General features: G+C 37.8%; 6 protein-coding genes across 6 annotated transcripts; 3 read left to right on the forward strand and 3 right to left on the reverse strand.

The window, feature by feature from the left end:
- Positions 1–351: 351 nt before the first annotated feature.
- slc25a19 (solute carrier family 25 member 19) lies at positions 352–2,303 on the reverse strand. Its single transcript, XM_033971811.2, has 7 exons — positions 2,209–2,303; positions 1,875–2,039; positions 1,643–1,798; positions 1,394–1,564; positions 1,151–1,331; positions 935–1,065; positions 352–858 (listed from the first exon to the last, which is right to left on the reverse strand). The coding sequence occupies exons 2-7, from the start codon at positions 2,004–2,006 to the stop codon at positions 646–648; spliced, it is 984 nt and encodes a 327-aa protein (XP_033827702.1). The 5' UTR covers positions 2,007–2,039; positions 2,209–2,303; the 3' UTR covers positions 352–645.
- A 777-nt stretch (positions 2,304–3,080) lies between these two features.
- On the forward strand, positions 3,081–5,566 carry LOC117375501 (MIF4G domain-containing protein B-like). Its single transcript, XM_033971816.2, has 6 exons — positions 3,081–3,213; positions 3,660–3,747; positions 3,823–3,932; positions 4,039–4,191; positions 4,301–4,393; positions 4,512–5,566. The coding sequence occupies exons 2-6, from the start codon at positions 3,669–3,671 to the stop codon at positions 4,731–4,733; spliced, it is 657 nt and encodes a 218-aa protein (XP_033827707.1). The 5' UTR covers positions 3,081–3,213; positions 3,660–3,668; the 3' UTR covers positions 4,734–5,566.
- Positions 5,567–5,823: 257 nt separating this feature from the next.
- mrps7 (mitochondrial ribosomal protein S7) lies at positions 5,824–7,002 on the reverse strand. Its single transcript, XM_033971815.2, has 5 exons — positions 6,905–7,002; positions 6,578–6,769; positions 6,435–6,498; positions 6,197–6,364; positions 5,824–6,119 (listed from the first exon to the last, which is right to left on the reverse strand). The coding sequence occupies exons 1-5, from the start codon at positions 6,946–6,948 to the stop codon at positions 5,898–5,900; spliced, it is 690 nt and encodes a 229-aa protein (XP_033827706.1). The 5' UTR covers positions 6,949–7,002; the 3' UTR covers positions 5,824–5,897.
- A 90-nt stretch (positions 7,003–7,092) lies between these two features.
- On the forward strand, positions 7,093–13,292 carry LOC117375495 (ADP-ribosylation factor-binding protein GGA3-like). The gene is made up of 17 exons (XM_033971809.2): positions 7,093–7,218; positions 7,807–7,891; positions 7,957–8,032; positions 8,099–8,197; positions 8,321–8,444; positions 8,518–8,621; positions 8,692–8,772; positions 8,863–9,000; positions 9,105–9,186; positions 9,362–9,487; positions 9,903–10,151; positions 10,231–10,313; positions 10,374–10,501; positions 10,792–11,075; positions 11,150–11,319; positions 11,393–11,503; positions 11,603–13,292. Exons 1-17 carry the CDS (start codon positions 7,179–7,181, stop codon positions 11,711–11,713), a joined length of 2,091 nt encoding a protein of 696 aa, XP_033827700.1. The 5' UTR covers positions 7,093–7,178; the 3' UTR covers positions 11,714–13,292.
- Positions 12,661–17,404, reverse strand: nup85 (nucleoporin 85). The gene is made up of 19 exons (XM_033970773.2): positions 17,279–17,404; positions 16,855–16,945; positions 16,612–16,768; positions 16,463–16,533; positions 16,321–16,364; positions 16,171–16,240; positions 15,707–15,828; positions 15,485–15,619; positions 14,933–15,055; positions 14,661–14,792; positions 14,471–14,574; positions 14,309–14,392; positions 14,157–14,222; positions 13,926–14,077; positions 13,729–13,846; positions 13,541–13,641; positions 13,140–13,291; positions 12,867–12,968; positions 12,661–12,765 (listed from the first exon to the last, which is right to left on the reverse strand). The coding sequence occupies exons 1-19, from the start codon at positions 17,309–17,311 to the stop codon at positions 12,667–12,669; spliced, it is 1,956 nt and encodes a 651-aa protein (XP_033826664.1). The 5' UTR covers positions 17,312–17,404; the 3' UTR covers positions 12,661–12,666.
- A 622-nt stretch (positions 17,405–18,026) lies between these two features.
- Positions 18,027–22,017, forward strand: LOC117374603 (small ubiquitin-related modifier 2-like). Its single transcript, XM_033970774.2, has 4 exons — positions 18,027–18,169; positions 18,736–18,867; positions 19,510–19,581; positions 21,532–22,017. Exons 1-4 carry the CDS (start codon positions 18,149–18,151, stop codon positions 21,592–21,594), a joined length of 288 nt encoding a protein of 95 aa, XP_033826665.1. The 5' UTR covers positions 18,027–18,148; the 3' UTR covers positions 21,595–22,017.
- The last annotated feature ends 547 nt before the right edge of the window (positions 22,018–22,564 follow it).

Genomic DNA, 22,564 nt, shown 5'->3' on the forward strand with positions numbered 1-22,564 from the left:
GTGAAGTAAATTAAATAATGTTCTCTGTTCTGATGACCTTTACTTAGATTGTGCTATATGTCACTAGAATCTTCCAATGCTCCAATGTACATCTCATGTTTCTGTAAATACTGTATGTTATGTACATTGTCATCAAACTAAAATAAAGGTAAATGCCAATGTCTCGAAGTTAGTTTACAGAATAAACATAATTAAATGAAATAGTCTAGTTTATTTAGTTGACTTCATCATGTGTGGTGTTTTCTCATTGTACCTAGCATAAAAGGTTGAAGTCTGACAAATTTGTCAAGTATCCAAAAATTGTAAGTAAGCAGAAACATTTTATGTACCAGTAAACCAATTTGAAAATTACAACTTTAAAGAGTTTATTAACAAAATAGAGTATAATGTAACAATGGACAGAATTAACTGAGGGAGAAAATGTTGGTGTTAAAAGATGTTCCCTTTAAAATACCCCCAAACAAACCGTAGCATGAAATGTAAATAATACATAAAACCTCTATAAAATACATGATATGTGTCAAAACAAAACAAATACAAGGTTGTCCTCTCCCAGTGTTACATGTAAACATGATGCTTTCAATATAATTCATATAAAAGTGCAACCAAGCGATAGGGTGAGTCTCTGTGCGTGTGATTTTGCCATTATCTTTGCTTTGGATTTTGGAGGAACCCGTTTATCCGCCTTTCTTTATGGTCACGCATTAGATCGAGGAAAAATTCATACCAAAAAAAGGTGAAGCCAGTTGACAGTGCAGCCTTCAAAAGGCTGGGTGAGAGGCCTTTAAAAAACCCTTGGAGGCCTTCTTCTTTGGCAATTTGAGCCGCGCAGTCCAGCAGGCCTTTGTAAGTGCGAACCTGCTCACAAGTATTACAAATTATTTACTATAGCTTCAGGGCATATAAAAGGAGTGGTCAAATGAGAATAGCTCACCTTTCCAAAGTGAAGCCGGGCCTCCTCAAAGCCCCCCACCTGTAGTCTCTTCTTGAAAAGATCAAAGGGGTACGTGATAGTTTTACTGATCATTCCTGCTCCACTCCCACACAACAGACTTTGCAGGTTTCCTGAACAACACAACATATATGTAACATTTAAATCTCATGTAGGTGCCTGCTATACCATATATGCTTAGACTGGACCTCCACTGACCTCCAGAGTTTCTGGCATTAGGGACAGGAGCTAACATCTTTTTAAAGACATTGTAGAAAAAGAACTGCAGACCAGCATATGGAAACACAGCCATGAGTGTTGGAGACAGGCCCCGGTAAAATGTCAGCGCCCCCTCAGAGCGACACATTGTAAATACAGCATGTCGGAGATTCCTGTAAATCTGAAGATGATTTTGTTAACATAACATAAATAAGTTATGTGATGGGTATTTTGTATACCTACCTTAGGTTCTCCTTGAGCTGCAAATCGAGTTCGTAAAGTGTCAAGAGGTTGACAGAAGACTGTGGCAGAGCAAGCAGCCAGGCCTCCACATACAAAGTGAACTCCTGCTGTTTGACTGTCGTATGATGTTGTCTTGTGAACTACCTCCGTCAGAAACTCAAAACTTGTAAACTATGCAGCACACAGTTATTAATTAGACATGCCTTGATTTTTATTCTGTATAACAAGTGTAACAGAATGATACCTCACCTGTACAGCCCCAAATGCAACAGACAGAAGCTGTGCGGGGATGTGCCCTTTCCAAAATGCAGACAGACCTTCTTCTCTATAAATGCAGCGACAAGCCTGAAATATTCCACTATACTTGCCCTCAGGTTTCTGTGATGACACACGTTCAATCTGGAGCTAGAACATCAACAAACAATGTAAGGGTTTGTACATGAACTATTATTTAAAGTGTGTACTGTTAAGGCACCAGTACCTGGAACCTTATTTTAATGACATCAAAGGGACTGATAAGGGCGCGTGTGACCATCCCAGCAGCTGACCCAGCCAAGGCAGCCTCCTCTGGGGACAGAGCTGCATCCTTAACACGGGGATCATAACCCACCATGACCCGTCACAGTCTCTGCCTCAGCGAGAATCGCTAAAGAAAACACGTCGAGTGTCAGTGTATATGTGAAATGGACAAATTCACGAGCTGTACGTAAAGTCAAGCTAATAACGTAAAGATTAGCAGTGTAACTAGTATCTAACACTTTCTTTTCTTTGACTCTGTATTGGTTAAGATTATAAGAATCGAAATCTGCGCTTACCTTACGATTAATGCCCTTGTCATTGAAAACTTAACAGCAGAGTGTGGCCCGCATGTCCAGTAACAACATAACCCAACACACCCATTGGCTTCTCCTGCTACAAGATAACTTCCGGTTCACACTTTTTCTCAATGAGTATTCATTTTCTATACCTAATATTTTTTTATTTTTCTTATTATATTTTCCTTTTTCTTTTCTCTCAACAAAGACGCAACACTAATTGTGTATGACAATGGATATGATATTTTGTTTCGAGCTATGTCTAGAGTCATTTATTTTTGTTGTAACAAATAATGACCACAAGAGGCCACTATCCTTCCACACACAATATAAACAGTCAATATTTGTTTCATTAAAACATTAAATCTTGACTATTTTCATTTCATGCATTAATAAGTTTATTTTATTAATGTTTTCCAACCTAATCTAGGGTGGTCACTGGTCCCTCTGGTTGTCCTGGCCTGCACACCGATTTAGGGCCCTGTCCCTCGTCCCACTTATGTAGAGAACGTCTGACTTTATCATTAATGCCACGTTAAATATAAAAAGTGAAATTTACGTACATGATGATATTTTAGATTTTTTTATTTTTTTATTATTTATTTATTTATTTATCAAGGCTTTGTGGGTGCACTGGCCATCAGGGTTGTAATGTTGGCATCTCTTGCTATTCAAATCTCTCTTTGCATTACGATTTATAAAAACTTCAAATCATCTGGTGTTATTGACGTTACTATACATTTTAGTCCCACCGCCAAGGTGTTTCTATTACTATTACTATTATTATTTCAGGTGTTCACACTTTCTCACACATTGCATGACTGTAGTAACACCACGGGAGGGCGCTCTAGAGTCATTTAGTTCCACGGAATGATCCACTACCGTCGATGAGGACATCCGCCTGTCCTCCATCATTGACTCACGGGGCTTTAAACATTTTTGGCCGAAGAGGAGCGCAATAAGACTTATTTCAATGATCATTTAGTGCACCGTGTTCTCTAAGAGGTATTATATATTAAGCTTAACTTTTGAATTTCCATAACGTCATGTATTGTGCATGCATTTCATTGTTTTAGCATGTATCGTGTTAACTTTAAGGTAAAGTTATCGATTGATGATGGCTAACATTTTGTAGTTTGTGTTTATAAATTAATCATAAATGTCATTAAATATAAGTTGAATAAGAAGGGGGGTTACTTAAACACTGTATACAATTTCCTCTAAGCCCCCAGGATCCATGCTTACTGAACACGCTAGCTCACTGTCAGACTACTACTGCTCTACTTAGAGTTACTAACTTGCAAAAAACAAAAACAAAGAAAAAACCTACACTGTGTGAGTTGTGATCACTTGGTAACGAATATGAAAAAGAGTATTGCGAAAACCATAGTCAACCAGATGTGTCTTTTCTATGATGTTGTATCAAGTTACATTCAACCGGTTTGGTTTAGGTTGATACGATGGAAAACTCCACTGAGGAATACAAGATCCAATCATTTGATTTGGACACTCAGATGTTACTAAAAACAGCCTTGAAAGGTAATTTCTCTTAAAAAAATAAAATAATTACTCAAACATGTTATTTTTCTTACTGTATGTGCTTATGCTTTTCAGATCCCAGTTCTGTCAACCTGGAAAAAGTTTCGAATATTATTGTGGACCAGTCTATGAAGGATCAGGTGTTTAGCAAAGAAGCAGGACGCATCTGTTACACTATAGTGCAGGTTTGCGTATAGTATTTTACAGATACATGGTGATTTTGTACATTCATCATATTACCAAAAATAACATCGTCTGTGAAATGTTTCACTTAGTTGCGTTTTTATATAGGCAGAGTCAAAGCAGAACAATGGGAATTTTCGAAGGAATCTTCTGAATCGACTCCAACAAGAGTTCAAGGATAGAGAAGAAACAAGAAAGCGCTCAGTTCAAGAATGGGTGTGCTATGTCACTTTCATCTGCAACATATTTGACTACCTCAAAGTAAGCACATGTAATGATGATAAAACTAGAGCCCTAAAAGGGAAGGTTAATATATGATGATATTTGTTATTTGGTTGGTTAATGTCTTTTTCATTGCATTTTCCTCTAGGTAAACAACATGCCAATGGTGGCCCTGGTGCATCCAGTGTATGATTGCCTAATGAGGCTGGCCCAACCTGATGCTCTGATGAATGAGGCAGAGGTAATATGTCCCTTTTTGTTTCTTTCAAATGTTCTCCTGGCTTACAAGTGCTATAGCTAGACCATTATCTTTTATAATATGTATGTATTATAGATTTCTATGTTGACTTTTTGTCCAGGTGGACTGCCTGGTTTTGCAGCTACACCGAATTGGGGAACAGTTAGAGAAAATGAACAGTCAGCGCATGGATGATCTATTTTATCTGCTACGTGACGGGTTTCTGCTCCAGGAGGGGCTCACATCCATGGCCCGCCTGTTGTTGTTGGAGATTCTGGAGTTCAGAGCTGGAGGTTGGTTGCTCAGTAGTACTGCTCATAAATACTACTACAGTGAAATCTAACTTCGATGAAGGACTTCTTTTCCAACATGTGTAACACTTTGACCTGGCTAATGATTGTAAAACCAGTGATATTCACCAGCCAACATGATCAAGGAAGTGTTTCAAAGATTTCTGTTTAGTTTGAGATCAATGTATTAGGACCAGTAGTTTTTCTAGTTTTTGTTGTTTGTTTGTTTTTTACCAAAACATGGTGCTGTGGATGTGGAAGGTATAAATAGATTTTCCCCACAGATAGACTTTGTTTTTATTGTTAAGCTTTAAGTTTTGATTGCAGTGAAAAACAAATTTCTTTACAAAAGGTGGTTCTTTTATATAGCATTAAAATTGTTTAGAACATTTACCAGATTTTTGCCTCTTTCAATGGTTCAATTCTGATTAACATTTGCTTTACTCTCCTATTCTATAATCAATACAGAATAGATTTGTTGTTATGATTTGACTAATTTATTTACAGTACTGTTTCATGTTTGACTGCTCAAGATATAGGAGAATAAACATGACCTGTTTATAGAATGTGGCTTTATAATTAACTGCAGAAAGAATTTTGGCATTTTATGTTTGGCTACCTTAATTAAGCTCAGTCTTTAAAGTGGTAATTATTAATTTGAGCAAAAAATAAAATTGCCAAGTTATTTGTCTATTTTGACAATCTTCAATTTGATATACAAAAAGAGTCAAGTTTTTTGTTCAACATTTACTTTCAAGTAGGACTCCAGTGGTGGCTATGTTATGTTTACAAAGTGTATTTATGAAAATGTGATTTTTTTTTTTTTTTTAATCATTGATTTAGTTGTGTATATTTTATGTTTGTTTGTAATAAATCTATTTTCCCCATTTCCTTTGTGTACTTTGTACAGCTAAATTGATATTTGCACTTTTTAATGCATCTGCCTCCAGTTAATAGATTTAGCTGATCATCTGACTACAGAAAAAAGGTGCACAGAAGCATTCAACATCAGTGCTTCAGCAGGGGCCACTGTAGAGAAACTGCGTGATAGTGAATGTTTAAAATCACTGCTATAAATATTTTTCCTATAATTGTACATCTCTAGAACATGGAAATGATAAAGACACATAACTGCATCAACTCTTAAAAAGTATTACAATGAATTTATTTTAAATACTGTATTTACAAGTTGATAGGATCGTCTGTTATTGAACACTTCACCACCAGCGATAGTGGGCATATGCTCGGTTTGACTCTGCCATCTTGTGTAGTTCATATTTCTTCTTTATAACATTTCCTTCTTTACTGTATGCAGCCAACAGTTCCTGTGAAAGTTTCTCATACATGTGCGTTCGCCTGTGCTTGTTGTCTCTGCATTCATTTATCATCCACTTCATGGCAAGGAAGCGCCGCCGGTTGTCCGTGAGTGGTATGGGTACCTGAATGGTTCAGATCAAGAAGTTAGCTCAGATCTTTATTTGTACATGTACACTGTACAAACCTGCATGTTACTGACCTGGTAAAACTTTCCACCTTTTTGTATGCTGGCTAGGCCCACCACAGGCTTACAGTTTTCCAGTGCCTGGTGAAAGATGGTGTAAGGGTTGCACTCAATCTCTTCCTTCTTCCCCGTTGAAGCTTTGTGATACTTCTCCACTTGTTTCCTCTTTATGTTCTCTAAAGTCTGTCAGATAAAGAAAAGCAAGTCCCTGACACCTGTGCAAGAGTTTTAGACATTGATGTGCTTTACTTACGTTCATCAAAATGTCTCTGGCCAAAATCTTGTCTCCATTTTTCATTATCATGTTGACGAATTTACTACAGAGAAATACACATCATAGTCTGGTGCATCACGATTATAAATATTTTTGACAAGTCTACAAAGATTTAGTCGAACCTGATGACAGGATCACCATACACTGAGCTGGTAAGGCCGCCTGTTGCAGCTTTGATCGGCCTGAGGGCTTTCAGATCCCGTTGTTCCTTCTCCTCTGCGCTCAGCTCTGTCTCCGGGCGGCTGTAGGCTTCTTTCCTCACCTCTGGCTCTAGATAGTACGGATTGTACCTGCTCCATCTTACCAGCAGCACCCTAACAGAGAAGGAACACGGCACAATCGATCACCATGTGTTTATAGCGAATTGAACATGCAGCACTAATATGGATGTGTGGACATTTTGAGAGCGCGTGTGTTTCTAGTGATGGATACACAACTATAAAAGTTACCTCGGAGTCCAAGGTTTTAATAATCCAGTGATGGAGGCGGCCATCTTGAAAATGTGAACAACTAGCTAGGACCCCAAGATAGTACCGCGCGCTTCTGCCTGTAGAAAAAAAATGCAGCACTTAAATAAACTATTGAAACGTACTGCTATAAATTTAAGTTATAATCACAAATAATCCCAGTTATGTAATTCAAGCAATGCAGGTTTTTGTTTTGATCAAAAAAAGATGAACGCTCTCTCACACGGCAGTGACATCACGCAATGTTTTCAGTGCTATGGCGTACCAGGAAGGGGAGACGCTTGAATCCTGGCTCAGTAAGTGATTAATCCTTTTTATGAATGACAGTGTGCAGTTGTCAGGTTTGATTTTATTTTGTCACCCAGAGAGGTTAGTAACTGCGCGTGTGCATACGCTGACACGGCTCTAAAAGCTCGTAAACTGTAGTTTTCTTGTGGCTTTTGTTGACAGGATGGGTGGAGAGCTTCAGTAGCCATCACTGACAGCTCCGTGGAGGCAGCTGAACTCTAAGCATGGCATTAGTTAGTTTGGACTATTTGTGTCTGCTATTTGTTTGAGACCAATCAAAAAACTGTGAAAAATAGATAATAAAAGACACAATAATTCACAGTGTAGTGTCAGTGTTATTTATTGGACGCGTCAGGGTGATTTAAGTGTGTGTAGGCTGACAGACATAATGAGACAGCTGTGCCTAAAGCATCTCTACAACCTTTGGCCTTTTCACAAGGGAGATGTTTTAATGGAAAAACGTCAGTTGTAACTAGAGTTAAGATAAAGCTATAAGCATTTAATAATAAGCGTTTCTTATTTCAAAACAAGGTTTCCTGCTGGCCTGCCATATGCCATGTACATTATGTGTGGGTTTATAATTCTGTCCATTACAGATAAAGCCACTCGTCCAACTAACAGACAAGAAGACTGGGAGTACATCATAGGCTTTTGTGATCAAATCAACAGAGAACTAGAGGGGTATGTCTATCAAACAAACTCCCTGTCAATATGATAGTGTAATAACTAAATGTTTTATTTGCTAGCCCACAGATAGCAGTAACGCTTCTTGTGCACAAAATCCACTCACCACAGGAATGGGAGGCTCTTCAAGCTTTAACAGTAAGATATACTTAACACAGTGTGAATCTGTAACATGTTAAATTAAGACTTTTCTTTTCACTATAGGTATTGGAGGCATGTATGAAAAACTGTGGGAGGAGATTTCATAATGAAGTTGGAAAATATAGGTTTTTAAATGAGTTAATTAAAGTGGTGTCACCCAAGGTATGTCCTGGTAGCAGCAATCTAAAAGCAGATGATGCATATATATATATATATATATATATATATATATATATATATATATATATATATATATATAATTTTTTTATTTTATTTTTTTTCCAGTATATGGGTGACAGCGCTTCTGAGAAGGTGAAGACTAAGATTGTGGAAATGCTGTACAGCTGGACAGTTGCTTTTCCAGATGAAAGCAAGATTGCTGAAGCTTACCAGACACTCAAAAGACAGGGTGTGTATGGACATATTATGCAGAGTTTGACTGAGTTTTGTATAAACATACAACACTATCTTTTTGATTTTAGGTCTTGTACCACAGGATCCAGAGCTGCCATTAGATAGAACTTTAATTCCATCACCACCTACACGACCAAAACATCCAGTGTTTGATAATGAGGATATGGGCAAGGTAAGAAACATATTTAAATGTGAAAATAAATGTTTTATTATGTTTGTAAGTAGTGACATTCATTTTGCAGTTACTTGCTGAGCTCCTCCGTAGTAAAAACCCAGAAGACCTACAAGAGGCCAACAGGTTGATTAAAAGCATGGTGAAAGAGGTATAGACTATTTGAATCTCATTACCAAACCTTACGATGATTTAAATGTGCTGTTCTTGGATATTATTACTGAAACCCTTTATTTTTTAGGATGAGGTGCGTGTGCAGAAGGTAACTAACAGAATGCACACCTTGGAGGAAGTGAGCATCAATGTGAAGCTGTTAACAGAAATGCTGTCCCATTATAACAAGGAGCGCTCATCTGACTCAGATAAAGAAATCATTAAGGTAGCAAAGCATTACAGATACATAAACCATTCTTTGGAGTTAAACTGAGCTAAAATAAATCAGCTGACGCTCAACGGCAACAATGGTCCTATTATGTTTCGCAGGAACTTTATGAGCGGTGTGACAAGCTGAGACGGGCTGCATTCAAAATGGCCACTGAATCTGAAGACAATGACACAAGTTTAGGTTTGTAGCTTATAGTTTGAAGGATATCTATAGTTTTAATGATGTCTTTTCAATCAAAATTTTCATTATTCATAGATCTCATGTGATTCCTTTTGATGCAACTTTTGCCTATAGGTGCACAATAGCAGACAAAACTATACAAAAAGTATTATGTAGCTATCAATATTTTTTTCAGGCGACATCCTACAAGCTAGTGACGACCTTACAAGAGTCATCAGCTCTTATAAGAAGATTGTTGAAGGGCAACCCATCAATGGTGACAGTGAGGACCCCCAGTCTAAAGCATGTCACTGTGAAAATGGTGAGATACCTTCTCTTTTTCTCTACAGCAGATGGTTTGTTTTTTTTACCAAGGGCTGCTATTGAAACATAGCGGAAGTCAGGGTGTCTAGCTTAAAAGAATAATGAGGATATACTTGATTTGAAAAAGGTGAGCAGATGTTATTGCTTGGCCTGGTGTGTTCCACAGTATAGCATTAAAGTTATTTATCTCTATGGAGAAGTTACTGGTCACATATGTGAAGAGATGACTATGCTCACATTAAGAATACATGTTTTTCAAGGCAATTAAAACACTTGTAATTAAGTGAATGAAAGATTGTAAGACATTTCCAGACAAAGCAATAACATCTTCATGGAGGTTGCAGACATTCTACTACAAAATTTACACAGTGCACAATGTAGTTTTGTATTATTCTGTGTTTCTTACCCCTTAGCTGAGACAGACACACTCATCGACCTTGCTGAAAGCGACACTCCGAGCCCACCTCATCCTGCTGCTCTTCTTTCTCAACCTCTGAATCCTTTTTCTGCACACTCCATGGTTGCTCCTGTCCCTGTACTCACTCCTCTCCCAAAACCAGTGGGTGATTCCCAGACCAGTCAGACCAGCAGTCCCAGTCACACATTACGCGACAAAGCCTCTGCATCATTGTCTCTTCTGGATGATGAGCTTTTGTCTCTAGGTAATAGTAACTTTATCGGTAATACATGGTTAATATGTGGTTAAGTTGTATATTGTATTTACATTTCACATATTTGTAGGTCTAAATGACTCTCCAGCTACTCAGAGCAACCAGACCAAGACTAAATTATTTGAAGTGTCCCAGCAGTGGAACTCATTGCAGGTATTAATGTGTCTTAAATACTTAATTAAAATATACCCTAACAGTGCACTTCTTTTGCAGACCCCAGCATCAGGAGCTGATTTGTTTGGCAGTGGGACATATTCACAGCCTGCACCAGCATCAGCAGAAGTCAGTCATAGTCTACAAAACCTACAAGATTTGGCCATGGTTGGGCTTTCAGACAATAGGTACTTGTTTGAGTTGTGGTGGCCACTATATTATTAATGTCTCATACAAAAAAAACATGTTTTATTGTAAAGAGACTTAAACAGGATGTATTAAGAGTTTGGGTGGATGTTGTTATTCATATTCATGCAAACTGCCACGTTCAGGTAGTACTGCTTGATGGAAGTTAAATAAAGTAGAGAAGCACATACACTCCTTTTGTCTTTCTACAAACTTCCACAAAATTATAATTAAAGCTGAGGTCTGAGTTTTTACATAATCATCGGATCTTTTTTGTCTTTGCTTTTTCCAGTCTTACCAGAGGAAGTAGCTTTGGAATGTCTGCTACTGGACCCTCCTTTGTATCCGCACACAGCTCTCCATCTTCAGCCTCCCTTCTGAAGAGCATGATGCCTGGCTCTCCTGCTCTATCCCAGACCAAGTTCCACAGCCTCAGCTCTGCTCCAGGAAGCCCACAATTTCTCCCACAGTTTCTTCCCATGTCACCTGGACACCCTACGTTACAGGGCAGTCCAGCAAGAGGAGCAGACTCCTCCCTTAGCAATATATATGTCCCATTAGAAACAATTAGGCCAAGTAAGAATCCTCTGGTCATATTTTGAGCATAAGTTGTAAATTGTTTTATATCTACTCTGTCTCCTTGTCAACAGGTAAAGTGCTGCCCGTTACAGCCTACGATAAAGACGGGGTCCGTGTGCTGATCAACTTTGCATCCAATTGTCCTCCAGGCAGGGCTGATGTCCTGGTAATGGTTGTGTCCATGTTAAATACAGCTCCACTTCCTGTCCATAATGTGGTTCTTCAAGCTGCAGTACCAAAGGTGAACTTATCTTGTTGTCCTTTAGCATGTTGAACTATATTTGCCTAGCACCAATCTTGCTTATTCTCACCAGTCAATGAAAGTCAAGCTTCAACCTCCGTCAGGAACAGAACTGGCCCCATTTAACCCGATTTTACCCCCAGCGGCCATTACACAAATCATGTTATTGGCCAACCCATCTAGAGTACGTATCTCTTTTTTAACAATATTGTTGTAACAGTCTTTTAAAATAAATGTTATACTGACTACAGCTACCATTTAAAATCAGTGTTTATGTTCATAGGATAAGGTGCGTCTGCGATACAAACTTGCTTTCACACTTGGAGACAGTCAGTGCAATGAAGTTGGAGAAGTTGACCAGTTCCCCCCACCAGAGACATGGGGTCATCTATAGCAAAGTACTACCAGTGTTCATTTGGTTCAGTATCATTCCCTCTTTTATGTTGTTTGATTTATTTATTGTATATATATATAACATAGCAACTAACAGCAGTAATTTTCTAGCTCTAGGAAATTATGGACATCCAGGCAACTAACACATCATAGAATATGTATGTGAATATATTTGATGAAGACTTACATTTTCTCAAATTAATATCTTAAAAGCTATAACTCTACGACTGTAAAGCTAAATATGGTCAATGGTTTAACATTTAATAACACTAAGAACTAGATATGTTTTAATACTGAATTTGTGCACAAGAACGCCAAGGATTTAATTATCTTAAGATCTAAATTTGTGGGATGAATATATATGATTATGTGAATTGATTTGAAAATAGCTTTCTCTTTATTTTATTTAGTTGTGGTGAAAAAAAAACTGCTACTCTTTGTCCTATGAGTGGGCCCCATTTTTACTAGCTGTAATACACCCCAGAAACAATGGTTAGGTTTACAAGGAACATCAGTGTTTTCTCTTAGCAAACTTGAAGTGATTAAGGTGTTGAAGATTATCATTTATTTATCATGTATTTATGGGTATCCCTTTGCAGTATTTTGACAAATCACTTGAAAATAAAATATGAAGATTGTTAACAAAATTGTCACCAAATCTAGTCAAAGAGTATAAACAACTGTCATTTTCTTGTCATCTTCCATGTTTTGTATAAAATGTTAAATTAACATCCTCAGTGTAGTTTTTGAAGTCTGGAGTTTCACATCTGTACAAAGTAATTTGCTTGTTTGCTGCATGGAATAAATATTCTTTATATAAACATTGTGAAATTAACTTTATGGCCCTTTAAAAAACAAACTTCAAAATATACCAAATCTTGAAAAGTGTTTTAATAACAATATTTTTTGAATATATACAAAAATATCAAACGTGCTTTCATGTTATCATGATCATTATGCCTCCACTGTTCCCTCTTTGACAATAGCCATGGCTAGATTTCTGGCTAAAGCCAGTCGTAGGAGCTCTACTTTGGTCACTTCAATATCTTCATCCTGAATAGGAAAGATGTTTTGGGGAATTTGATGAGTAACAATGTACCAAAGCTGCACTCATTACACTTTTATTGTAGCAAAAGTATGCAGAAAAGGGATACCTGCATGGGCTGGTCAGGGCTAGGTGCAGTCTTGTTTAAAGAAGATGTGAGCTCCTCTAAACAGCACATGAGCTCATATGTTTGATCAGCTGAAAAGATCACCTGAGTAAAGAACAAAATGTTAGATTATTTTCTTCTACAAAGTCTGACAAATTAACAGAAAGCTAAATTAAATTAAGCTTTTAGTCTTTTTGTCATTTAAGTGTATCTTGGAGACTATGACAATATTTATGCATTACAGTCAATTAAGTGATATTAATTTAAAAAACAAACTTCTTTCTGTTCAAGCAGTGGCAGGGCATCGGTAAGCAGGGTCATCCAGAAGCTTCGAGGAGCAATTTTTGCCATCATGAGAGAAAGCAGAAGTTTAGCTGCCTCTGTAAATCTCTTCTCTCCATAGAGCTTGTGAAACTCACGATATTTTCCTTAAAGGGAAAAAGAATAACAAAACAATGCTTTGTTTCAGATGAAAAACTGGATTTCTACAAAAAACGGCAAACAGTTTTACTTTTGCACATGTTTATGCATATATTATAATATTCATGCATCTATAGATCGCAATAAAAATGCCTAAGCAACCTGAAATGTATTTGAACCTCACATTAAAGTACCACAAAACAACCTGCTTTTCAATACTGACCAGAACCCATAGGATCAATAGTTTGTTTCCATACCAAGAAAAGTAAGTCGGTCACTGAGAAGCATTGCAGGTCCCAAATTATCAATCAGATCCAGATCGGAGAATGTTCCCTTGGAGCAGTAATCCTGCAAGAACCTGTAAAAATAAGATTATGCATAACAAAGTCCAATTCAAGTTTTATCTTTGTCTTTACCCAGAATTTTTCATAATAAAATAATAGACCTCTCTGAAATGAGTGTAGCAAAAGCAGCGTCCTTGGCCCGGATACTCCAGGACAGTGCAGAACCGAGTCGGTTGTTCTTAAGTGCTCGCATGGCCATGATCTTGCAGATGCTGCGCACTATAATAAAATAAAAATAAGCTCAGCAAAAGAAGTGGGAGGGTTTTCGTAGGGCTTATGGGACATTTGAAAGAGTTACCTTGCTCTGACATTTGCCTCTGTTCACAGATCCTGAGCACCTTCAGGGCTTTACGCTCAGTGTCTAAAGACACACGCTCAATCTGCAGCTCCAAGTAAACATGACCAAACTCTGGGCAGTGGTCGAAGTAGTCCACAGCCAACTGCCAGAGGCTATACATCAACATAAAAAGAATGTCAGGCAAAATACAGTGTTGATTTTGTTTGATTATACAACCAGATAAATTTGTACCTGTGATGAGTAAACAGCCCAGAGGCATATTCCAAGAGAAGGAACTCCCTCAAGTTGGAGCCAAAGCTTAAAATGAAGGTAGAATAATAACAGTACAAAATAATGACATGACACAATATACTAAGATTAAAACCCAAGTCAAGAGCACTTACTGCAGATTGTGAGACTGAAGAAGATTGCAGTGATCTAGAAGATCTGTCAAATGGGCCACAAACCACCAGTTGTTCAGGGCAATGCTGTGAAATTCAGTATATAAATTTAAAAGCTCAACAAAAACAAAAAGAACAAAAAACATAATTCATCTTATCTCCTACCTGCAATCTTTAATGACTTGATGGATGTCAAATTCAAAAGCAGCCAATAAGATGCTGTCAAGAGGCTCTGGGGCGCTCGTTTCCAAAAACATGGTTAAACATGACTGGAGGACATACACAACAAATGTTACTACTATTAATAAGGCAATATTAATAAATACTGTAATACCAAGAAGTTTTATATATTTACCTGTGCGTAGTAGTGCAACTCTGTAGGCTTGACAGTGGGATGGCAGTAAAGCAATCTAGTGACCAAAAAGTGATACCAAGTGCTGAGCAAATCCTTCTGCTCCAACAAAGTATCTTCATCTCCTGCTAAAATCTACAATAAAATAAAAAAGATAAATGTTTAAAGGCATAATCTAGTTGTAACTGTAGAATTAATGACGATGAATGAAGTGTTCACAGCCATTATTATAATAGCAACAAATACTGCATTAAATTGTGAACAACAGTACTGACTTTGCAAATAGTCTCCAGATGTTGGCTGCTGGCAAATGAGTTGTCCTGAAGGCATCGGTCGACCTCCTCGTGCCAATGCCTCCACTTCACATCAAATTCTGTCAATGTCTGCGTGCCACTTGGCTAAAAAACATAAATATCATGTTACAATTTACTTGGCCATATTTATGCTCACACACCAAGTACGGGAGTGTAGAAGCGTGAGCTCAGGTTTAAAAACGGCATTGGGTTATCACAGCATGACCGACCTACATACAGTAATGACGCATATCATGTAATGGTCCAAAAATAATGCCAAGTAAAACGTGGGAAAGGAATAGATAAGACTGAGTATGAATAAGCAAATCAAGTGGAAGGTTTGTGTTTGGTTGCCGAAATCCAACACATCCTGTGCAAGAAAAATGTAATATTTTTGTGATTTTTAACTTAGTGTAGTAATGACTTAGACATAGTAATGAATTTGACTATGTATAAGAGAAAATGTAGAAAGTAGGGTAAAGAAGATAATTTCCTATGTCATAATGTTAAAAGGAGAGCAGACAAACATCATACATTATAGAAGGGCATTTTGCTAAGTAGGGTGTCCATTAGCTTGTACATGTTCCTGGCTGCCGGTTGAATATTGGCCTGCTTCACCAGCATCTGCCTGGCTTCCTCCAACCTTCCCTGCAGCACATAACTCACAACCTGTGCAGAACACACACCAGAACATTTGAGATTAATACAATTATAATTTAATAACATTATTGAATAAGTAATGCTATTATTACATACAACATCCCAGTAGTTGTGGTGTTCAGCTGGACTTTCACTTTGAAGAACTTCTCTGGTTTTCTCATCAACATCAGCTTTGTGCAGCCTGACCCAGTCAAGAAGATGGAGCAACAAGGAGCCTGCTACTCACAGAAAGAAAAATGTGCTGTGATCTAGTATTGTAATGATCTGATATTTTGTCTTTAGCTCAGAGTTGGCATCTTGTGTTATGTTTGAAACTGTTTATGTGCTGTTGTTAATGTAATTGCTTTTGTATGTGATGCTTGGTTGCTATGCCGGCAAGTTGATGTGAAGGTTCTATTCATCAGTTCCTGGAGTTTTGAAGACTGGCTCTAGCATTGAGACTGCTGTTGTTTTGTCTTATTTTGGCATGGTTTGCGGTATACAGTAGTCCGTGTATTTTCTTACGCCAGAACGCTACAGTATGCCAGCTCAAATGTTTACGCAGTGAATAAATCGCTTACCAGGAGCAGCATCAATAAACAGCACCTCACACAAATTCCAAATCAGCTCGATGGCCAATAGAATTGACACCTTTCACCAAAAATACTACACATTAGAGGGATGGTCACTGGCACAAAAGCTTAAAAAATAACAAATCAACTATCATGCACCTGATCTCCATATTGTGATGCCACTTCAGCATCTTGTGAAGAAACTGTTCCATATAAAAGAAAGAAAAAAATGCTCAAATGTAAAATGTCTCTTAAACTGAAAATGTAAAACAGAAAACAGAATTTAAAAAAAAAATCTGACCTGCAACTTGCTGAAGCTCCTCCATACAGGCCCGTATGATAGATCTGTAATTTTTGCTGACACTCACAAATCTAGGGAGAAAAAGGGAACGGGTAATTTCAGTTAAATATAAAAACAAGTAAAGCAGCATACAACATGGATGTTCTTACTGGGGTTTCTTGTTTTTGCTTGGAAGTTCATCTCTTATAGTTTGCAGTCCAACAAAAATATGGTGTGATTCATTGAAGAGCTTGCGTAAAATTGGAGAGTAGATATCTTCGTCTTTACGCACTTCATGAATGTATGGAGATCCTGGACCTTTGGCTTCTAAATACATTCAAAGATGTCCACTTTTGAATGAAATATCAGAAGGAGATTTAATCATATTTTCTGCAGAGGATGTGTCAACAAACCTTTGGGTTGATGGTGAGTTTCATACACAAGGATGCCACCAGGACCCCAAGCAAACCCCAGATGTTTGCCCTGTCCTGCAGCTGGTATATTCTGTAGGAGAAAAAGGGGCAGAAAATGCCTTATTGAAATGTGTAAAGCAATAAGATTGACAATGTTTCAACTTTCTATTATTTCTGACATTTTGAGGTCTATTTCTCCATTTAAGAAATATTGTTATGGCAACGGTCCTCATTTGTATCAATAAGCTACGTTTTAGATGAATAACAGACCTAATAAGAACGTCTCTACTATAACGTTACAATATTATTGATATATTTATGTATTTCACTGAAACCATAAATGGAGACAGCTAAGAATGTTCGCGGCGATTTGGAGACACCAGAGGCAAAGATGTGCTCAGTGCCAAAGACCAGAGGAACTTACAGTGACCGCGGGCTCAACATCGACCTCCTCCATGTGGAAAGAACACAATTACCGTGTTGGACAGAAAAAACTTCTTCAAAGCGGAGAAGCAGTGAAATGTCTTGCTTACGCGCCTGTCATTCAGTCAAAAGCCCCGTGGCGCACAAACAATGACGCACAAAACTGGTGCCCAATTCATGCCTGAAGAGTTTTTTATTTTGTTTACATTTTTAATCAAAACATACAATGTCCCTTTCTGTGCTTGTCGTTATGCATATACATGTTTTCATAAAACAATAAACAATAAGACCTAATATATTACAAATGTGACCACAGTGGACAGCATTTTATGTAAGTTACAAAATCATAATACTCGTTGATCCATGATATATTATTCAGTGTCTTGTTTGGTGAATTTAATCATTCACAAAAATATAGTAAACAGGCTAGTTAAAAATAAAATAAAAACAAGATGGCCGCCAGACAATCTGGGGGGAAAAACGACAGCCAGAACTTTTTCTTATTTTCTCGTTTATTCACATATTCTGAAATCATGAAGTTCAGAAACTGTTATGCTGGGATAGGGTCGAGAAGTTTATTACCCGAAGAGTGGACTGAATTCATATTTTTGCCACGATAAAGACCAAAACAACTGATGCGCGTTCATGTGTGACAGGGTTTCTCTTTAGCGCGCATGGAAGAGGCTCCCGCCCACACCCCGACTGCGCTTTAGCCCACGTGACTGCTTCCAACCAATGAGAAGTGGGTGTTGTGGACGCGCACTGACACATGCCCGCGCACGCCCTGCTCATGTAATTAAAACGTGAACGAGCACGTGCGCGTACTCGTATTCTTTGTGTGGCAGCAAAGAGAAGCGCCAAAAGAGTAACCATGGCAGATGAAAAACCAAAGGTGAGTGTATTAAGACATACTTTAAACACGTTAATCTAGCTTTGTAACAAATTGAATTATCAAATATTTTTATATCATGTTTTCTCTTTTTGAACTGGTAAAGTTTTAAGTCAACTAAAAGCTATGCCTACTCCTACTTTGATGGACCGGAAGGTTTGTGAACGCGCATCCACATGCGCGCAGATCGCCTTGCTCGATCACACACAGCCAACCAGCTGTCATCCTCAGTGCAGGGCTCATTTCAGTGCAGTCCTAACTCCTCCTGTGTGTCATGTTTGTAAACTGAAATCAGAGGAAAACTGTGAAGTTACTTGATCAGCTCAAAATGTTTAGTCTGGCAACCCATTACACCACACTCATATTACCTTATTACAAACAAAACAATAGTTTGTGAGATATATTGCCTTACCTTAAGGAACTAGAAAAAAGTTCCTTTATTATCCTAAAATAGTTTTGTTCTTTTGCTAAATCATATCAATGTCATTGTAAATCCTTTTATTAGTACTTAGAAGAACATTAATAACACAGATTTTCATAATTCTTACTGACGTGTGTGCATCCTTCAGGAAGGGGTGAAGACAGAATGCAATGAGCACATAAACCTGAAGGTGGCAGGTCAGGATGGCTCTGTGGTGCAGTTCAAGATCAAAAGACACACTCCTCTCATCAAACTCATGAAGGCCTACTGCGAGAGGCAGGTGAGCATCAGGACCCCAATTCTCTATTGTTCCTTTCACATCAGATATCCAAGTGTTTTTGTAGATCTAAAAGACACTTAAATAAAGGCCCTGTACTCCTTTAGAACCACAAGTGAGGAGCATAGTTTATTTTGAATTGTTTAATTAACACTGAGTATTACTAGGCACTTTACGATACAGTATGTATCCCGATGCAAGGTCCGTGATATGGCATGAATATATAAACCATCAATGTTTAGCTACAAAGATTCAGCCTTGATGTACTATTGAGCAGGTAGTTAAACGTATAATTTGATAATGTATAATGAATTACCATTGTTTGTACCATTGTAGTATCACAATAAAGCATTGATACGCATATTGCCCAGGAGTATATTTTGAGTACAGCCGTACAGCGGACTTCATTCCTTCTCTGATTCTAATGTTGCACAATGATAGAGAAGTGTCTTGGATGGTCACAGGCTTTTACCTTGACATGGATGTAATGTCTGTTAAAATGCATGGGCAGTATCATGCAGACCTTTTTGTGCAAATGCCGCTTATACAAATCATTGCATGGTGCTAGATGTACAGTGCCACAACTTATCTTGTCTATGTATTAATGCAGTGTGTAATATTATTGTTTTGTTTTTTTTCTCCCAGGGTTTGTCTATGAGGCAAATCAGGTTCCGGTTTGATGGGCAACCAATAAATGAGACAGACACGCCATCACAGGTGAATTAGATGAATATTAATCATAATTTTTCCCAATGACCTCTTTACGGTGCACTCCATAACTTGCTTGTCTCCACCTTTTTATTCACATGCATAACCAGGTGGTAAAAAGATGCACCTTTTAAGTTGCGCAACTATGTGTAGGCGTAGGGAGGGATTTTGGCACCATGTTACTAAGGTGTTTTTCCTACTGTTACGAAATTGAAACAATGATTGATTCTTAAGTCACATGGAACTATACATTCTTAATAAATGTCAACCCGCTACTAAATGATGATAATCTTATCCTTGTTTGACAGTAATAGAAACCATTCTATGTACTGTAATGTAACAGATATATGCCTAATCACCACACTGTATGTTTGCTGATGAATTAAGGGCATAAAGAGCAAGCATAATGAAAAACAAATGATAATTTTTAGATTGTTTTATTATATCAGTTTAATATATGAAGTTGTTATATTTTGAAAGACAGTGTGGACTGTGGCCTCGGGACCTGCGCCAGCTGCCCATATTTACAGATATAACTATCCGTAGGCCTATATTGATGGCCGAGTAACCATATACAGCCTCTCAGGCCATGTGCTCACCTGTGGAGTTGTGCTGGAGGAGGCAAGGCTGAGCAAACCCAGTTTAATGCATGTAGAATATGCGCAATGCTGATATTCCATAATATTTAGTGCTATTGTTGACTACACTGACTACCTTACAGCTGAAATACATAAAATACCCATTACAGTGCATCAGCTGTTTGATGTCGACCACACTAGTGCACACCATACAGTCTATGGTGCACATGCTGAGTCAGAACGCACACGCACACTGTCAACAACTCAATACAACTAATTATACTGGACACGTTTTAACTTTATTAAACCTTATTTTCTTATCAGGCTATAATCCTAGTTACTGCACATAGGCCATATGATAACACCAGCACCTCACTCACCACTGATGTCTTTGACAGACAAGTACTTTCACACATGTCGCCATCCGATGTGTAATCCAGCCATGGAAGTATAAATCCATGAATCCAACTGTTAATTCATTCTGTGCTCCGTAAAATCCAAGTGTCAGTAAATCTTTGACTAGTAGCTTGATTGCTTTAGATGCTCTTCTGAATGTTTCATTACAACTAACTTGGGTAACAAACATAAACTGCTCCACTTTGAAAAATAATCCCATTACCAGTATTAAAAAGTTAGAATATCTACATTTGGACTTTCTTTTTGGACAAACTCCGTCAAAAGTGAAACAGATTAAGCTAGTGCTAGTCACTCAAGTAAACAAACAATCTGGCACCAGTCGTAGACTGTATATATAAACTTCTATAGTTATTTAGAACCATAACTTCTTTATACAGTCTATGGCACCAACTGGTGGCTTGTGCAGTGATGACACGACTGTGTCAGGCCCAGCCCTGAGAACACAGCTGACCTGGGCGGGACTTAGCCTATGCAGCAGTGCTGGTGTCTGCCTGTCAATCAACTGCAAAGGTACAATCGGACTGGTCAGTTTTAACGCTAGGGCCAGCATCTTGCAGACAGAAGGCAGAAGGAAAGAAAGGGCATTTCTGAACATGCCACTCCAAAATAACACCACATCTGTAGGATACCCATATCTATGTTATGTTTGAGAGCATTTTAGATTTTAAATTACGAAATTGTAATTTAATTGATGAAGTAAGTCTTTTTTGCTGAAATGTCAGAGCCAGCAGGGCCTGCTGGCACACCACTGTTGAAAGATACCTTTGTACAAAGAACAGCATAGTGTGTAGATCAGTAGGAATGTCTGTAGGCTGCAGTACATTTGATTTCTACATATTTCACAGTTGAAGGCACACTCACATGGGAAGCTCATGGTTGTAATCATTGTTGAATATATATACCTGCTGAGTTTTTCCCTATTTTACCAACAAATAGTGACTGAAATATATTTTTGTGCTTTCAGTTGGAAATGGAAGATGAAGATACAATTGATGTGTTTCAACAACAGACGGGAGGCTACTTTTAAAGTCGTGTGCATCACAGGTTTCCTCAATAGCCACTTCCTTGTTCACGATCATTTTTGCAGGAAAAAATAACTATTTTCTCTGCAAGGCAAACCTGCTGTATAGTATTATTTCCTTTTGTTGCCATGTACATAAACTATCTTCTCTATGGTCTTTGTTTGTTGCTGTATTGGAGTTCCTTCTAATGTGGAGGACAAATACCCACAAAATGGTGGTGACTGTAGAAATATATATAATGATATTTGCAAAGGTTTGTTGGATTCATGTTTCTGTCTGAAATCCGTTCCATACGTTTGAGACCACTTTCTTTACACACAGTTTGAGAATGTGGATTGTCCCTTGGTTTCTTTTGACAGCACACATGCTTTTGATTTTATTAATTTTATATGGTAGTGGTTGATTTGACTGTTCTCATTATTATAATACAGACCAAACTTTTAAGGATGTTGATACAAACACCTATGTTGTCCTTCAAGATTTTTGTTAAAATAAATATTTCCTTTTCCAGAGTTGCATATATTATTGAGTTAACCAATTAGCTACAGTTAAATTGATGGCGTTCATTAAAATGTGTGAGCTATAGTGATTTCCACATTTGATCATGACCAACTCAGTTACAGTGTTTTTCCTAAATAGCAAATTTACACAATAAAAAAGTCTTATTTTCAAATCTCCGTTAATTTGATGTTTAGATATTTTTTGTTGAAATGACAGGTCCTCAGTCAGACGGAAAAAAGTGTCATATGTAGTTCAGAAACCATACTGGCCCGGCTTTCCCAGGGGCTATTATACTAGGCCTTACTAATTGCTCTACTGTCTGGTCTTCAGCATGTGGCTGAGAGCTAACATCAAATTGACAGTTGATTGTCGCTATTTCTTCCAATGAGGTAAAAATTCCGAGGAGTGCCGTCCAATCAGAGTAAAGGTTTGGAGCTCAGTGTCCAATCAGAGGCGTAGAATCGCTGGTAGGCG

The sequence above is a fragment of the Periophthalmus magnuspinnatus genome, chromosome 8 (genome assembly GCF_009829125.3).
Source record: "Periophthalmus magnuspinnatus isolate fPerMag1 chromosome 8, fPerMag1.2.pri, whole genome shotgun sequence".
Lineage (NCBI taxonomy): Eukaryota > Metazoa > Chordata > Actinopteri > Gobiiformes > Gobiidae > Periophthalmus > Periophthalmus magnuspinnatus.